This window comes from Canis lupus, chromosome 25, assembly GCF_003254725.2.
Source record: "Canis lupus dingo isolate Sandy chromosome 25, ASM325472v2, whole genome shotgun sequence".
Classification (NCBI taxonomy): domain Eukaryota; kingdom Metazoa; phylum Chordata; class Mammalia; order Carnivora; family Canidae; genus Canis; species Canis lupus.
In genome coordinates, this window is record NC_064267.1 from 38,757,121 (window position 1) to 38,772,930 (window position 15,810).

The 15,810-nt window shown below is 42.0% G+C and overlaps 1 protein-coding gene across 4 annotated transcripts in view; it reads left to right on the top strand.

The window, feature by feature from the left end:
• NYAP2 (neuronal tyrosine-phosphorylated phosphoinositide-3-kinase adaptor 2) overlaps nucleotides 1-15,810 on the top strand; it is a 260,678-nt gene that overhangs the window by 148,118 nt on the left and 96,750 nt on the right. For all 4 annotated transcript variants that reach the window (XM_025463249.3, XM_025463248.3, XM_025463247.3 and 1 more), the window contains one exon: nucleotides 5,644-6,765. In XM_025463249.3, coding sequence (XP_025319034.3) covers nucleotides 5,644-6,765 — 1,122 coding nt within the window. The remainder of the gene's footprint in view (nucleotides 1-5,643; nucleotides 6,766-15,810) is intronic.

Here is a 15,810-nt window from a genome sequence, read left to right on the forward strand (position 1 = left end):
TATAGACAATAATGTACTTCAAAGTATTTTCTCAAAGTTGTGCAGCTTAACCGAAGCAAAGAAGTGATCAGAATCATGTCTTCTAGCTTAAGCCAAGACGCTAAGTCCCATTCAACTTTAAAACTATGCTGTTGAGCCAGTTCCATGTCTACATTGTTGTTTCCATCCAAACTTTGATCTGAGTTCTCTGTTTTCCAGAACAATAATACAGCTCCTACAACTCCAAATCTGATCTTCTTTGCACATTATCATACTTTGTTGGTCCCACGGTAAACAGAGCAAGGGCATTTGCAACCCTATCTCTTTACAAACACCTTAATTAAAAAAAAATAAAATAAGGAGTAATTTTGTGGATGGAATTGCAAAGCTTGTGACTGTGAAAATAAAAATATCCCGCAAACCCTTGGAATTGTGAGTTGTGAAAGAGAGTTATTGTGAGCACAGTTCTGCTGAAAGTGGGAAATGTGTCTCTCACCTTCCAGAATCAGCCAGTTTTAGGATCACATAGTGTGGACACTACTTCTCTTCACTGGACTCTTGTTTCCCAGTTGAATATATCTCTATAAGTAGAGCTGCAGAGTTATGGTGCCAAAATTATAGCACAGGATGAGAAGACCTTTTAGTTTTATATTTTTTATTTTTATTTCCGAGGAGACCTTTTAAAATGGTACTCTGTGTCATATACAAAGTAATATATTGAAAAACTTCCCTGCTTATTGTTTTCCTTTGTCTTAAAAGGCATAAAAGATTGAATTGAAAAGAGATATCATTTTTTTAACTAGTTGAATTTATTTTTCTTCATCAGTAATGTATAGTGTTTGGGCTGGATAATTTCTTTCTTTCTTTTAAAGATTTATTTATTTATTTTAGAGTGTGTGTGGGGGAGCATGTGTGTGTTGGAGGGGTGAGAGCAGAGGGAGAGGGAGCGAGAGAGAAGAATCATAATAATCCTAAACAAGCTCCATACTAGGCACAGAGCCCATTGCAGAGCTACATTTCACAACCCTGAGATCATAACTTGAGCCAAAATCAAGAGTTGGATGCTTAACTGACTGAGCCACCCAGGCATCCTTGGGCTGGATAATTCCTAAGAGCCTTTCAAATTCTGAGATTCTGTGGCCAGAAAGACAGGGAAATAATAACCTGTGTTGTGTCACATATTTCCACTTCTTGGGTTGAGAACATCCACACATACTAAAGCATGGTTTTACACTATACTTTTTTTTTAATAAGGAAAAATTATTTCAGAAGGATAGGTTGACAAAGGACATGGTGAATTTCCAAAATTAACTGTGAAAGACAGATCATCTGGGCATGACTGAAAGCCATGCATAACCTTTGTGCTCAGATATTTCATTTCAAAAATGTCACTTTCTGCTTATTCAATGCTACTGTCATTATACTATTTTAAGCATTAAAATTTGTGTTCTGGAGCTGAACAGGAATTATTGCTTCTATCTTTGGGCTTATTAGAAATAACTTAATATTCATTCAAGAGCAATAAAAATCACCTTTTTTATTACAGTTGAATTTGGATTAATGTTGAAATTTGCAAGCAATTTTCATTGTCTTTTATTAGCAGTATTTCAGCATCTATGTATATAGATCAAGACTCTTTTTAAGTATTCTCTAAAGAAATGACTGTTTAAACATGATTTTTTCTTTAATTTTTAATTCCCTGGAGTGAGGTTAAAGTAGAATAAATTATGTGACAATGTCGTTTAAAATTTCAGGCTTTGCCTTATATAGGTAAGCTTTAAAAAAAAAAAAAGCATACGTGACAGCTGAAACAAATTTTTATTGTTCCATGAATTATTTACTCAATTGCAATGGAGATATGGAATGGGAAGCAGATATTATCTGGAAAATATCTTGGTCTCCCGATATGGAAGGAATGAATCTGTTTATTTCTCCTGATCATCTGTAATTTACTTAACACTTTATTATCTGAATAATCTTTAATGCTCTCATTTCAAATTTGGATCAATATAAAGAAAGAGGACCCGGAAACACAATGTTCTTGCATTATATGAATCTGCCTGCATTAGGCTCTTTTCATCACACAGACAGAGGGTGAAGGGATAAGCTTGCCCAGATAATGAAGTATTCCTTGGGCAAGCCTGGCTAAGAAACTGCTTCCACTGGTGGGCAGTAGAACAAAGTAGGACAGGGAGTCAGTATGCCAAAGCAAACAACAACAACAAACAAACAAACAAAAAGCATTTAGAATTAAAAGCACAAATCAGAGATTAAGAGTCAGACCAAGAAGAACAATCAGAATTATGGGCTGTCAGGTGGAAACGTATCCCTGGGTGGGAGCCTGGGAGGAACATTTTTATATTTAAGTGTAATTGTTCTTTGTGATATGGTTCTAGGGGATAAAGAGATATAGGGCAGGGGCAGGTGGAACTTAAATGTAAAAGACTAAGAGCTGTGTTAATTATTAAAATAACAAAGCTATTTCAAATATTTCAGTGCCAGATGATAGCATGAAAGTGGGTGCTTATCATTCAGCTGTACAGCGTCTTTATGCAGGGCTCAATAAATACATTGTTGTCTAAGTCAGTTTGGGATTCCATAACAAAATACCATAGACCGGATGGCTTAAACAACAGGTATTTATTTGTTCTCAGTTCTTGAGGCCAGAAGTCCGAGATCAAGGTGCTGGCACAGTTGGTTTCTGGTGAGAACTCTCTTCCCAGCTTGTAAATGGCTGCCTTCTCACTATATCCTCACATGGTGGTCCTAATGCCACCCACTATGAGGACCCAACCTCATGATCTCATCCAAACTCAGTTATCTCCCAAAGGCACCATCTCCAAATACCATCACATTGGGGGAGTTAGTGCTTCAACACATCGTCGTGGGAGGAATGGAGTTCAGTCCTTAGCAGTAGTGATTTTTGATTATCTAAGAGTCACCCCAAGAGTCACAAATTATATTTTCTTTCCCTTGCCAGACAATATCTGTGCTTGGTTTGGCCTTGAAGTTATCCTCACAGTACGAATGGACTGTCTGTATTCCTTCCTTATGAACAGTTGCTCTACTTAATTCTATGTTGTGTTCTAGAAGAGAACATTTCTTTCATCAATCATTCCATAGATATGAAGTGTCTTTATTTAATGTTATCCGTTCCTTTTGGCTAACAGGATGAGTGTTGTTTGCTCACATTTTGAGTGCAACCCAAGCATTGGTCTTGCCCATTCCAAAGGCCACCTTCTAATCTATGTGGAAAGAAGGACATTGGTTCCAAGGTTGTTCACGAGGCTACTGCTTCCCTGAGTATCTTGTCACAGCCAGCTCTATCTTGACCCCTAACTGCCTGGGAATTCTGGGTCATGGCCTTCCCTCAATGCAGTGCTGCTACCTAGGCTTGGGCTCCGATGCTTGAATTCTACTTGTCCTTCTATTTCTCTCCATACAACTACTCAAGTCTGTGGGGACATCAGTCTTCAGTGAAGGGTCGAAGAGAACAAAAGTGAATTATAATTTAGAAGGGATAAAAATGATAATCTTATTCTAAATATGACTCTTCCAATATAATGAAATTATCGTTTCATGGACACATTGATTCCTAACCCTCCATTCACGAGCACCTCACTATTCAGACTTCTCTCCTCTAAGGATTCCTCTAACCCCATGCCATTCAATCTCTGGAGCCTAATAATCAGTGGCAAATGCTTTCCCAGAGTGTGAATTACTTAGCCTAGAATGAGATCCTGAGACGGGAGATGGCGGGAAACAAGCTTTTAGAATAGTATGGATAGGCTTTTGTTCTTCTAGGTCCTGACTCAGTGTCCCCCCAGTACTAACTTAATTGTATTCAGTAGTGTATAATTTTACTTTATACATCAGGCTCAGATTTTTGTGTATAACCCAATGAGTTGCGTAATTCATGACTTTTAACATAACCAGTTGATTTTAAAACCAGTAAAATTTAAGACCAGCGGGAGATACCGAGAGGAGCTATTGGTCCCTTTGGGTCCCTCCTAAAGAACTACTTGGGTATTTTTCACCCCATCATGTCTCTAGGCTTTTCACTTTATTTTATTTTTTTTTATTTTTTATTTTTTTTGCTTTTTTTTGCTTTTCACTTTAGGCACTTAAAGACTCCACTGCTATAAGCCCCTGGTTTCTCCTGTTACAAGTTTAAGGGAAAGTCTAGATACATTAAGCAACTTCCCTTCACAAGGATACTTGATTGTAGTGAGTAAAAACATCATTATGGGCACAATAAGACAGACTATTTGGAAGCAGGAATGACCTAGAAAAGTGGGAGATATAGCCACTTCTCTAGAATATTTGATGGGTTTCTTTTCTATGAAGTCACGATTAATGAGTAGATCAGTCGACTAATCTTGAAGCACTTGCTTCTCTTTTTGTAAGTTTTAGAAAAGCTCCCGGGTCATAGTATGCTATTTGAAAAAAGATGATTTCAGGTGTTTCCTGATTTGTGCCTTGAGACCCCGCCTCCCTTAAGGGTGCAAATTATAGAGAAGCCTATCATTTTCTCAATAGCTTTACACCAACAAGCTATACTGTCACCTTACATTATATGCTACCATTTACCACAAGTAACTTGCATTCTGCTGCACAGCATAATAATGATAATCATTGTAATCATATATCAACACAATGAGATAATGAGATAATAACAAGATGCCAGTACCTTCCCTGCATGCTAAATAATTGATTTTAGTCACAGACATGTTGCCAGCCTGTTCCACCCTACTGTATGGTGTCAGAGTTTATGTTTCATCCCTTAAGTGTGCTTCCAGCAGGTTGTTGACTGCACTAGTACATATATATCTGTTGTGAGTTTCTAAACATTATTCTTGAGGCTCACACAACATTCTGTGGATCATTCTCTTGCAAGATACTCGAAGGGGCTCTGATGTGTCTGTGCAACGTACCTAATAAGTTCATTCCAAGACAGCATTTGGGACGTCACAAGAGATCTCACGAACAAAAACAGACAAATACACCGTAGCCAACAATACCTGGAGATTTAGAGATTAACTTGTCTAGCCTCATAAGGTTTTCCACATCCATTTCCCCTGAAGTATCAGACCCATCTGTAGAGAAGTTATTTATCTGAACCAAGGCAGAGATTAAGTCCAGCAGCCTGGGACATTTTTATCCTAAATGAAAGCAAGACGCGATCGTGTGCGATAGCCACATCATTGAAAAGGGTTCAAATCCCATGGTACTTTTGTGACCATTTGTGCTAACAGAAACTTGATTTTTTTTTTTTTTTCCTCCTGAGTTTCTCACTTAATTCTTAGAGGCTAATCTTTAGGAAATTTATGTCTGTTTTTACTGAACATGTTTCATCTTCAGGCTTCCATGTAGACATTTGAGAGCAGAGGGATGGTTTATCAGTGTCGGGATCACTAGTCTTCGCCTGAAGATACATGTGACTGTTGTTCTGGCAACAGGTTTTCCTCCCTACGGAAAAGTTGCTTGACTTTCGTTTGACCTCTGGTCCGGGGCTCGAACTAGGACCCAAGCCCATCACCACCACCGGGAGTTCATGGCATTTCACACCCCAAGCGCAGGGCCTCCTCCTTTGAAGGCCTCCCCCACGGTCCACGGTCCTCATCTATTTTTTACCTTCCTGTGTTTCTCCTTTGTCTTTGGCAGTGTCCACCAAACCGAGACCCCACAGCGATGAATATTCAAAGAAGATCCCGCCTCCCAAACCCAAAAGGAACCCGAACACTCAGCTGAGCACCTCCTTCGACGAAACGTACATCAAGAAGCACGGGCCGCGGAGGACGTCGCTGCCGCGGGACCCCTCCCTGTCCCAGGTCAGCAGCCCGGCGGGGGACCCCGAGGAGGAGGAGCCCGTGTACATCGAGATGGTGGGCAACATCCTCCGAGACTTCAGGAAGGAGGAGGACGACCAGAGCGAGGCCGTCTACGAGGAGATGAAGTACCCCATCTTTGACGACCTGGGCCCGGATCCCAAATGCGACCTTGACCATCACAGCTGCTCCTCGCAGTGTGCTACTCCCACCGTGCCTGACTCGGACGTCGCCAAGGCCTCAGTGCCATGCGCTCCCAAGGGGCTGCTCTGCGACATCCCCCCGCCCTTCCCCAACCTGCTGTCCCACCGGCCCCCGCTGCTGGTGTTCCCGCCCGCGCCCGTGCAGTGCTCCCCCAACTCCGACGAGTCTCCGCTCACCCCGCTGGAGGTCACCAAGCTGCCCGTGCTGGAGAACGTGGCCTACCTGAAGCAGCAGGCGGGCGCGTCTCCGTCCTCGCTGCCCCCGCACGCCCCGGGCCACCCCAAGCCGGACAAAGAGCAGCCCGCGGCCCTGGGCGCCCCCGGCCCCCCCGGGCCCGCCGCGGCCGCCGCCTCCGCGCTGTCCTCCTCCCCGCCCCCGCCGTCCGCCCTGTACCGCACGCAGTCCCCCCACGGCTACCCCAAGAGCCACTCGGCCTCGCCGTCGCCCGTGAGCATGGGGCGGTCGCTGACCCCGCTCAGCCTCAAGCGGCCCCCGCCCTACGACGCCGTGCACTCGGGCAGCCTGTCCAGGGGCCCTGCCTCAGTGCCTCCCTCGGCCGGCCGGCCGGTGTCGCAGGACGGGGCGCGGATGGTCAACGCCGCGGTCAACACCTACGGCGCGGCCCCGGCCGCCGGCGCCTCCCGCTCCAGGACCCCCACGAGCCCCTTGGAAGAGCTAACCAGCCTCTTTACCTCTGGCCGCAGCCTGCTGAGGAAGTCGTCCAGCGGCCGCCGGGCGAAAGACCCCGCGGAGAGTAAGTGGTCGGGGTCCTGGGGAGCCAGGCTTCCCACTGGGGAACCGAAGCCAAGCGCCCCCACCTGCCCCGGGTGCGCAGGTGAAGCGCACGGGGCAGGGCCTTGGGTTCTTGGGGCTGCAGTTTCAAAGTTGGGTTGTTGCGCTTGGCCATGCCCGAGTGAAGAGTGTGCATTCCTTGGTTCTTGGGGCTGCACTTTCAAAGTTGGGTTGTTGCACCTCACCATGCCCGAGCGAAGAGTGTGCATTCTTGGGTTCTTGGGGTTGCAGTTTCAAAGTTGGGTTTTTGCACCTCACCATGCCCGAGCAAAGAGTGTGCATTCTTGGGTTCTTGGGGTTGCAGTTTCAAAGTTGGGTTTTTGCACCTCACCATGCCCGAGCAAAGAGTGTGCATTCTTGGGTTCTTGGGGTTGCAGTTTCAAAATGGGTTGCAACTCGCCATGCCCGAGTGAAGAGTGTGCATTCTTGGGTTCTTGGGGCTGCAGTTTCAAAGTTGGGTTGTTGCACTTGACCATGCCCGAGCAAAGAGTGTGCATTCCTTGGTTCTTGGGGCTGCAGTTTCAAAGTTGGGTTTTTGCACCTCACCATGCCCGAGCGAAGAGTGTGCATTCTTGGATTCTTGGGTTGCAGTTTCAAAATGGGTTGCACCTCGCCATGCCCGAGTGAAGAGTGTGCATTCTTGGGTTCTTGGGGTTGTAGTTTCAAAGTTGGGTTTTTGCACCTCACCATGCCCGAGCAAAGAGTGTGCATTCTTGGGTTCTTAGGGTTGCAGTTTCAAAGTTGGGTTTTTGCACCTCGCCATGCCCGAGCGAAGAGTGTGCATTCTTGGGTTCTTGGGATTGCAGTTTCAAAGTTGGGTTGTTGTACTTGGCCATGCGTGAGCAAAGAGTGTGCATTCTTGGGTTCTTGGGGCTGCACTTTCAAAGTTGGGTTGTTGCACCTGACCATGCCTGAGCGAAGAGTGTGCATTCTTCGGTTCTTGTGGTTGCAATTTCAAAATTGGGTTGTTGCACCTCGTCATGCCAGAGCAAAGAGTGTGCACTCTTGAGTTCTTGGGGTTGCAGTTTCAAAGTTGGGTTGTTGCACTTGGCCATGCCCAAGCAAAGAGTGTGCATTCTTGGGTTCTTGGGGCTTCAGTTTCAAAGTTGGGTTGTTGCACCTCGCCATGCCCGAGCAAAGAGTGCATTCTTGGGTTCTTGGGCTTGCAGTTTCAAAGTTGGGTTGTTGCACTTTGTCATGCCTGAGCAAAGAGTGTGTATTCTGGAAGCACTCCCGGTGACTACTGACACAGTGTGGCAAAGGCCATTAAAAAGAAGAATGCACTTGTCCAACAGTAGAGTGTAAGACCTAAGTGGTTACAGGGGCTCTAGAAAATCTAACAAAGTTGCACCCATTGCTGAGGCACTTTGAGGGACATAACTTGATTTTTTTGAGACAAAGTATATACTTCAACAGATTGATAGATCTTAACGTTCATCTTTATCTCATATTAAAAAAAAAACACTTGAGCAAATCTGTATCACAAAGCTTTTGCTGGAAAGATAGCAATTAGGATAGAATTTAGATTTTTTTTTTTTTAACAAGGTGAACTATTTCCCCTGCATACTTTGTGGGGTTATGTTCTTACATTCACCCTAAACTAGAAAAGGCTCATTGTTTCAGCACCTAGAGTAATTAGTATCTTATTCCTATGGTACTCTTCCTGGATCCACTGATACATAAATTGCAGAAAGATCACCAGTATTAAATAGGTGGTGCACATTATATTTACCACTGAACTTCGAAGACCAGTAAATGTCTCTATCTGAATAACTGAATCCTCTTGTCAACCCCAGATCACTCCATAAACATACAGTAAAGTCAAAACAGACCCCAGTTTTCTCATTGTCCATTTTATGAAATTACACTGCTTTCCCTTGCTTAAAAATGCCTTAGTCACCTAAACTGATAATTAATCACTTTCATCTCAGATTATCCCAACACAGATTTTTTTATCCCCTCACACAATCAACCTGAATTCCTTCCTTAAAAGAAAAAAAAAATCAATACATCTGATGATGAAGATGGTGATGACATTTTAAAAAATTTTTTTTTAAATCTTTTTTTTATGATAGTCACAGAGAGAGAGAGAGAGAGAGAGGCAGAGACACAGGCAGAGGGAGAAGCAGGCTCCATGCACCAGGAGCCTGATGTGGGATTCGATCCCGGGTCTCCAGGATCGAGCCCTGGGCCAAAGGCAGGCGCTAAACCGCTGCGCCACCCAGGGATCCCGGTGATGACATTTTTTAAAAAACAATTTACTTATTTATTTGAGGTGGGAGGGGGAGAGAAACTTTTCAAGCAGACTCCCCTAAGAGCAAGGAGCCCATGGGTGGCTCGATCTCAGGACCCTGAGGTCACAACCTGAGCCGAAACCAATAGTCCACGCTCAACCAGCTGAACCACCCACATGTCCCAATGGTGATGGTACTTAAATAATCAATATCCATTCCTGTTAGAAGACACATATCCTGTCCTTTTTGTTTGTTTACCCAGAGAGACTTATGAAAGTATTATTGCTTAAATAACCCCCCCCCAAAAAAAATTCTTTTACCTTACTGAAAGGCAAAAATTTTTAATCTATTAGGCATGTCTTAAGTTATATACATACATACATGAATACATGAAATTACTGTTTACACTGAATTAAAAATGAGGAACAATCTATTTCTAAGCTCTCCATGCTCAGCAAGGGCAGTTTGGCCCCTAGGAACTTCTTGCAATGTCTGGAGACCTTTTTAGTGGTCACAGCTAGGGGCGCTACTGACATCAAGTGGTACTGCTTAAAAGCTTACAAAAAAGATGATCTGGTCCACAGTGTCCATACTGGCAAGTTTGCTAAACCCTGACCTAAATAATTTGTCAAAGTTTAAAGTTTCCTCTAGATGATTGATTTGGTTTAAGCACAAATCAGTTAAGATTTTTGGAATAAGTTGGAGGACAAAAAGGTGAAAGAAAAAGATTTCACTTTCAAAATATGTGATGGTTAGTGTGAAATTATTGGACATTTCATCCTAGAATTGGTGAAATTATTGGATTTTCTCCCTACCTACCAGTTTCTTTGGAGGATCCTTAACAGCTCCAGCTGGCAGCTATACCAATTAGCTAGAAAAAGTATATGTAAAAGAAATGATTAACTAATGAAGTTATTTCAAGAAAAATCCATCTGTTAGAATTCGTCTATGTGCTATATGTCACAGACTTCTCCATTCGAGTCCAAAATGAGCTTTGTGTGCTTCTAAAACAAAGCTTATACATGGAAAAGTGATCCAGGCTCTTTATAGCTTTTAGGGATCTGAGGATTGAATTCCTTCCTATGTGCTATTAACCATGTATCAACTCTTCAGAGAAAGGACATGTCTTGAGTTACATTAACTTCAATATTTTACTTTACATAAAAGGAAAGGAAGAAAATGCAGATAGTGCAAAGAATAATTTAATGTTATTTACTTTTGACTCCAGAAGAAAACCCTAAAAAAATCGTAATAGCAGGGTGCCTGGGTGGCTCAGTCAGTTAAGTGTCTGTATTAGGCTCAGATCATAATCTCAGGGTCCTGGGATCGAGTCCCGAATCCTCCCTGGGAGAGAAGCTAAGGAGGGAGGCTGCTTCTCCCTCTCTCTCTCTCTCTCTCTGTCCCACTCGTCCCCTGGCTCCTGCTGTCTTTCTCTCTCTCTGTCAAATAAATAAAATTAAAAAAAATTATCATAATGGGTCTCAGAATCTTTCTGTAATTCAAAACGCAGACCCAGAATTGTTGGTAATTGGGAGTTAATGTATAATCACTGTTGCAGTATAGAATTTATAGATACTGCTGATACAGGGAAAGAATAAGTGATATTACTTATTATTCATTCCTAAATCTCAAGTTTTTTTTTTTTTTTTTTACATTTCAGGAATAAAATTAAGGCTGGTGTTTCTATTCTCCATTCCCTCTGGCTTTACTGGAAGTGCCAATTTTGATAATTTCCTAATATTCAACTCAAAGCAAATGTAATATTTCTGTTTTAATTTAAAAATCCATGTCAAATAGAATATGTGCCTTAAACTCTTAATAATCTAAAAAGATACACTTAATTTCATATCTTAAAAGCTTACAACAGTTGACAGAGATTGAGTGATAGGAAAGAAATACAGTAAGAAGATAGTAGTAGACTATGAACCAATTTCATTTCACTGCGTGATTTTCTAATCACGGCCTTCACATTAAGTATTCTAGAAAGTGTCGTTTTCCCTGGTTGATGGGGCATTGTCATGTTGCTTAGCTATAGGTAAAGACACTTCATAATCCAATGATAACAAACTTTATTTGGAATTGGTTATATAAATATTTCTTAATTTTGTGCAGAGAGAGAGAGTCTACACGGCATGTAAGAAGTGACCCACTTGTATTTTATTGCTGTAAATTTTTGTCTACGTGAGAAGTAGGTGAAGTACAAATGTTTTTATGGTGAATTTGGAGTATTCACCATAATATTACTTAAAATACTTTTCTCCTCAAATAAGAAATATTCTTAAAAGAAAGGTTTTGCTTATATTTAATATAAATGCATGAATATATGTTTCCATAAAGAAGCATAAGAGACAATGAATAATATAATTAAATTCTATAATATACCCAAGGGAGAGAATGAGATAAAAAAAGTATAAGTGGAGAAATGTCAATAGAAAATTTAAGGAAAAAATAGAAACTTGAAATAGTACAGTGGCTAATTTAGAGACTAAGGCACCAAGAAAGATACAAAGGAAATGCACACACAGGGTGGGATGGGTGCCAATACATGAAGCACCTGCGAAGGTCCACGTAGAGCCCACAGGACACAGAGACAGTAGGCCTAAAGAAGGAGCAAAGAAAAGCAAAGAGTAGGCCCACTCATCTGGTTTTGTTATTAAAAAAACCCAAAATGGTCAGTTGGCATTACCAAAAAGCTTCATTATACACAACAATATTCCACATTAATGGAGATACACAGTTTTCTACTGTTACATCTCATGTTTCAGCCTCTTAAAAATATTCCCATTGAAGACTTTTAGATACCATGTTGTATTTTTACAATTACAAATGTAAATGGGTCCTATGGGTTTGGTGAAATAAACTTAGGAATCAGATGTAAACTTTGCCTTTCTTAAAACACACACACACACACACACACACACACACACACACACACTCACACAGAAACTACAACACAAAGGAAATATCCAAAGCCAAATCCAACCAAAAAAAACCTATCTCCATGCCCCCAACCACACACAGACACACAAATACACAGACACACAGACACACACAACTTTCTTCTATTGTAAGTCATTTGAGGTACAGTGATGCTAAAATATGGAGAATTGCAATTGAAACAACTGATCCAACTTACTCTTACTAATTTAATTTTAAAAATAATTTTCCATTAAAAAAAGAATGATTTTAGAAAGAAATCTTTTAAAATGTATTTCTGTATTTATGTATTATCTCTACTTTTAGGAAAATAGAAGGGTATACTAACATAATTTAGCCATCTTTATGATTCAAGGTCATTCATTGTATGCCTACTATGTGCTAATGCACGTAAAGTATTTGGGGCACTGTTGTGGCACAGTCAGTTAAGAATTCAGCTCAAATCATGATCTCAGGGTCGTGAGATCGAGCCCCGTGTTGGGTTCTGCACTCAGCATGGAGTCTGCTTAAGATTCTCTCTCCCTCTTCCTCTCCCCCTCCCTCTCATGGTCTCTCTCTCATACTTGCTCACTCACTCGCCCAAGTAAATCTTTAAAAAAAATGTGTCTGGCAAGGTGACTGGAAGAGGATACACCTCATACAGTGGTGACTGTCATTGTTCCTGGCCATTTATAATAACAGTGACACAGTGTTGATAGCTTAATTATTGTGATACTGGGATGTCCTCAGGGGCTGTTTGAGTTTGTAGCTCTGACTAGCCCTTTACTGCTATATCATTTAAATTTATTTGAATTCTTACGTGTGTTTCTTGTGGTTTTCCTGCCTCCTACCTTTCTTTCAGGTAGTTTTATTGATGCAGATAGGTTCTCTTTCCCTCCCCTGCCTCTCCTATTCTCCTTCAACCCTTTCCCTCTTTTGTCTTATCACACCATTAATCAGTAGTGGACCAAGAAACAGATATACAACTTGTCCAAGGAGCCTCTCATCCAATGTAAGTGTAGGACTCAGTGACCTTTACCTTCAAGGGCTACTTTAACCCCTTAGTAAGTCTTGAGTGAAGTGCTTGGATACATATCTGAGATAGTAAGAATATCTCAAAAAACTTCCCAAAAACCAAATTGTCCTAGGAATCCTGAAATGAATGCTAGTTTATTTTAAGATAACCTACACATTTTGTTTGATCTATTTAAAATATTTTTTTTCAGACAGCCCGGGTAGCTCAGTGGTTTAGTGCCGCCTTCAGCCTGGGGCCTGATTCTGGAGACCCAGGATCCAGTGCTGCGTCGGGCTCCCTGCATGGAGCCTCCTTCTCCCTCCCTGCCTGTGTCTCTGCTTCTCTCTCTCTCTCTCTCTCTCTGTGTCTCTCATGAATAAATAAATAAAATCCTTAAAAAAATAAAAAGAAAAGAAAAAATAAAATAAAATATTTTTTTTTCTGTAAAATTTAGAAAGCAAAGTAATTCAGGACTTTATAGCTCCTCCTTTTCATTCCTGTCAAAGCAGAGGCTGAAAAGAGTGGCTAGGGCCCAAGCAAGTATTGAGAAGCCAAAGGTGCATTGTAAAGAGGAGAATCCACGAGTCTGGATCTCTCACTTGGCGTGAGGATGGGTGAACCCTCAGCTTGGGACTTCAGCATACATGGTGACTTGGAGCCACCTGACCAGAGTTGGGAACTGGAAATGGAACTTGTAGAATCCTAGGATTCTTCAGAGGCATTTGAGACTTAAGCTATACTCAGAATGCCTGAAGAATATCCCAGAGGATTCCAGAAGGTCTGGAAAGACCAAAGCCTGTAGGTTTTGTTAAACATCTTAAATAAAGACATAACCCTTGTCAGGTCCCTGTCCTGCTGTTTGTTGGTTGTACCTCTCCTTCCACTCAGTTGCACACCATGGACTCAGACTAGTTTTTGGCTTAGCAAGGCTCCTTCCAGCTGCTTAGAGGGGAGATTGAATCAGGATCTGGGTTAAAATGATGCACTTGAGCCAATACCTTGATGATGTGCTCCGGTTTCAGAGAAGGTCCTTGGATGGTTCAAAGTATGCAGGCAAAGACATAGAAAGCTTAGACTTTTGGTCCAAGAACCTCTTGTATCATATTCACTTGGGTGTTGTCAAAAAGAGATTCCTAGGCCTTATCATAGACCTGTTAAATGGGAAATTCTGGAGGTTGGGCTTGGGATGTTGACTTTTTAATGAAATCTCCAGTAATATTTATGCTGCTATCCAACAATGACTCAGGGTTATATGGCTAAATATTGGCAACACCCTATACTTGTATGCAAGAGAAACCTATAACACATTGCTTTTATCTAACAAAGTCACAAATATAATTTATGTAAGAGAAAGAAGAGGTAGGGGAGAGCTTGAAATGAGTGAATGTTGTTTTTCTTTCCTTGAGTAAGCTACTGTTTTTTTTTTTGGCATCTTGCAAAGAAGACAATCAGGGCCATCCAGATGGACAAATAGTGAAATCCATTTTGCTGTGTCTGGATTCTCCCAGAGACCTTGGGAGTTTAACGGCGATATCTTTGGCAGGTAATTTGTGAAGAATGTCCATTCTGGTTCTTAGAACCTCCATCTTAATCATGATGGGCGTTTGCCATTCTCTTCATCAGGCTTCCTCAGCACTTCAGTTTGAGAACCACCAAAAAGAGCTACTTCAGGCAGGAGCTGATGCTGTCATTCAGGCAGGCAAGAGAACCAGAGACTCAGGCCTCCACAGTCCCTACCCCAGAAATCTTCCTAGATCATTCCAGGCCATCTAAGTGGGATGGCTAGCTAGACCAGAGTGGGACCCCCAGGTGGAGACATGACCCAGAACAAGTGTATGCTTCCCAGAGAGGGCACCCAGTCACATGGTTTAAATTGATGTAAGAGAGTAATATGACAGAGTGGAAGTCTTCCTTGGGGGACACTGGGAGGACAGGGAGAGCAGGTGTTATGAGAGCAATGAGGAGGTCTGGCTGTCATGACTGAGCGAAGGATTCTGGGTGTGAGAGATGACAGTCCTAATGGAGGAATAAGGTGATGAATTTCTAGGAACATGCCTCTGCCTCCAACAGATTTGTCTCAGTAATGATTTTAAGACCAGATTTCAAGAACTTTGCCCAGAGTGGGATGCCTCAAAGAAGCTAGTGGTGAGGACCTGAGGAAAGTGTGCAGCATCCAACCTTTTCCTTGAGAATGCTTCCATAATAATGGTAGCATTTACTTTTATATGTTTACTAAATGCCAGACACTGTTCTAAGCATTTTACATATATGTATTCCATCCTCGCTGCAATGCTCTGAGGCAGGTGATATTAACATTACTATTTCAAAGATGGGAGACACTGAGGCACAACTTGCCCAGAGTCACATACAGAGTAAATCTGAGACTTGAGGCACAACTTGCCCAGAATCACATACAAAGTAAATCTGAGACTGGAATCCACTTTATGTGGCTCTAGAGTTTCTGGCTTTAATGATACTTCATCTACGTTTGGCCAATCTCCCCAATTTCTTTTCTCTTCCTGTGGCCATTAAAATATACCCGTTGTCATCAGACCTCTAATGACTTATAGTGTTATCACTCCCAGTGATAGCTGCTTAGTAAGAAAAAGCTGAATATGTACCTAAATGGCATGGACTACTTAGCAGTGGTCATCAATTTGGGAAGGATGTGGAAAACTTTTTCAGTACCCTCCAAACTTCATTTTGGAAGATCCTAGTCTCTGTGGCTGTTCTGTACCTCAGGCTTCTGAGCTATCCCTGAAGGCATGTGATCTGCCCAGTGGGCCTCATAATCACCTAAATGACCTGAGCAAGAAGGTGCAAGTACTCACCTCAATGCCTC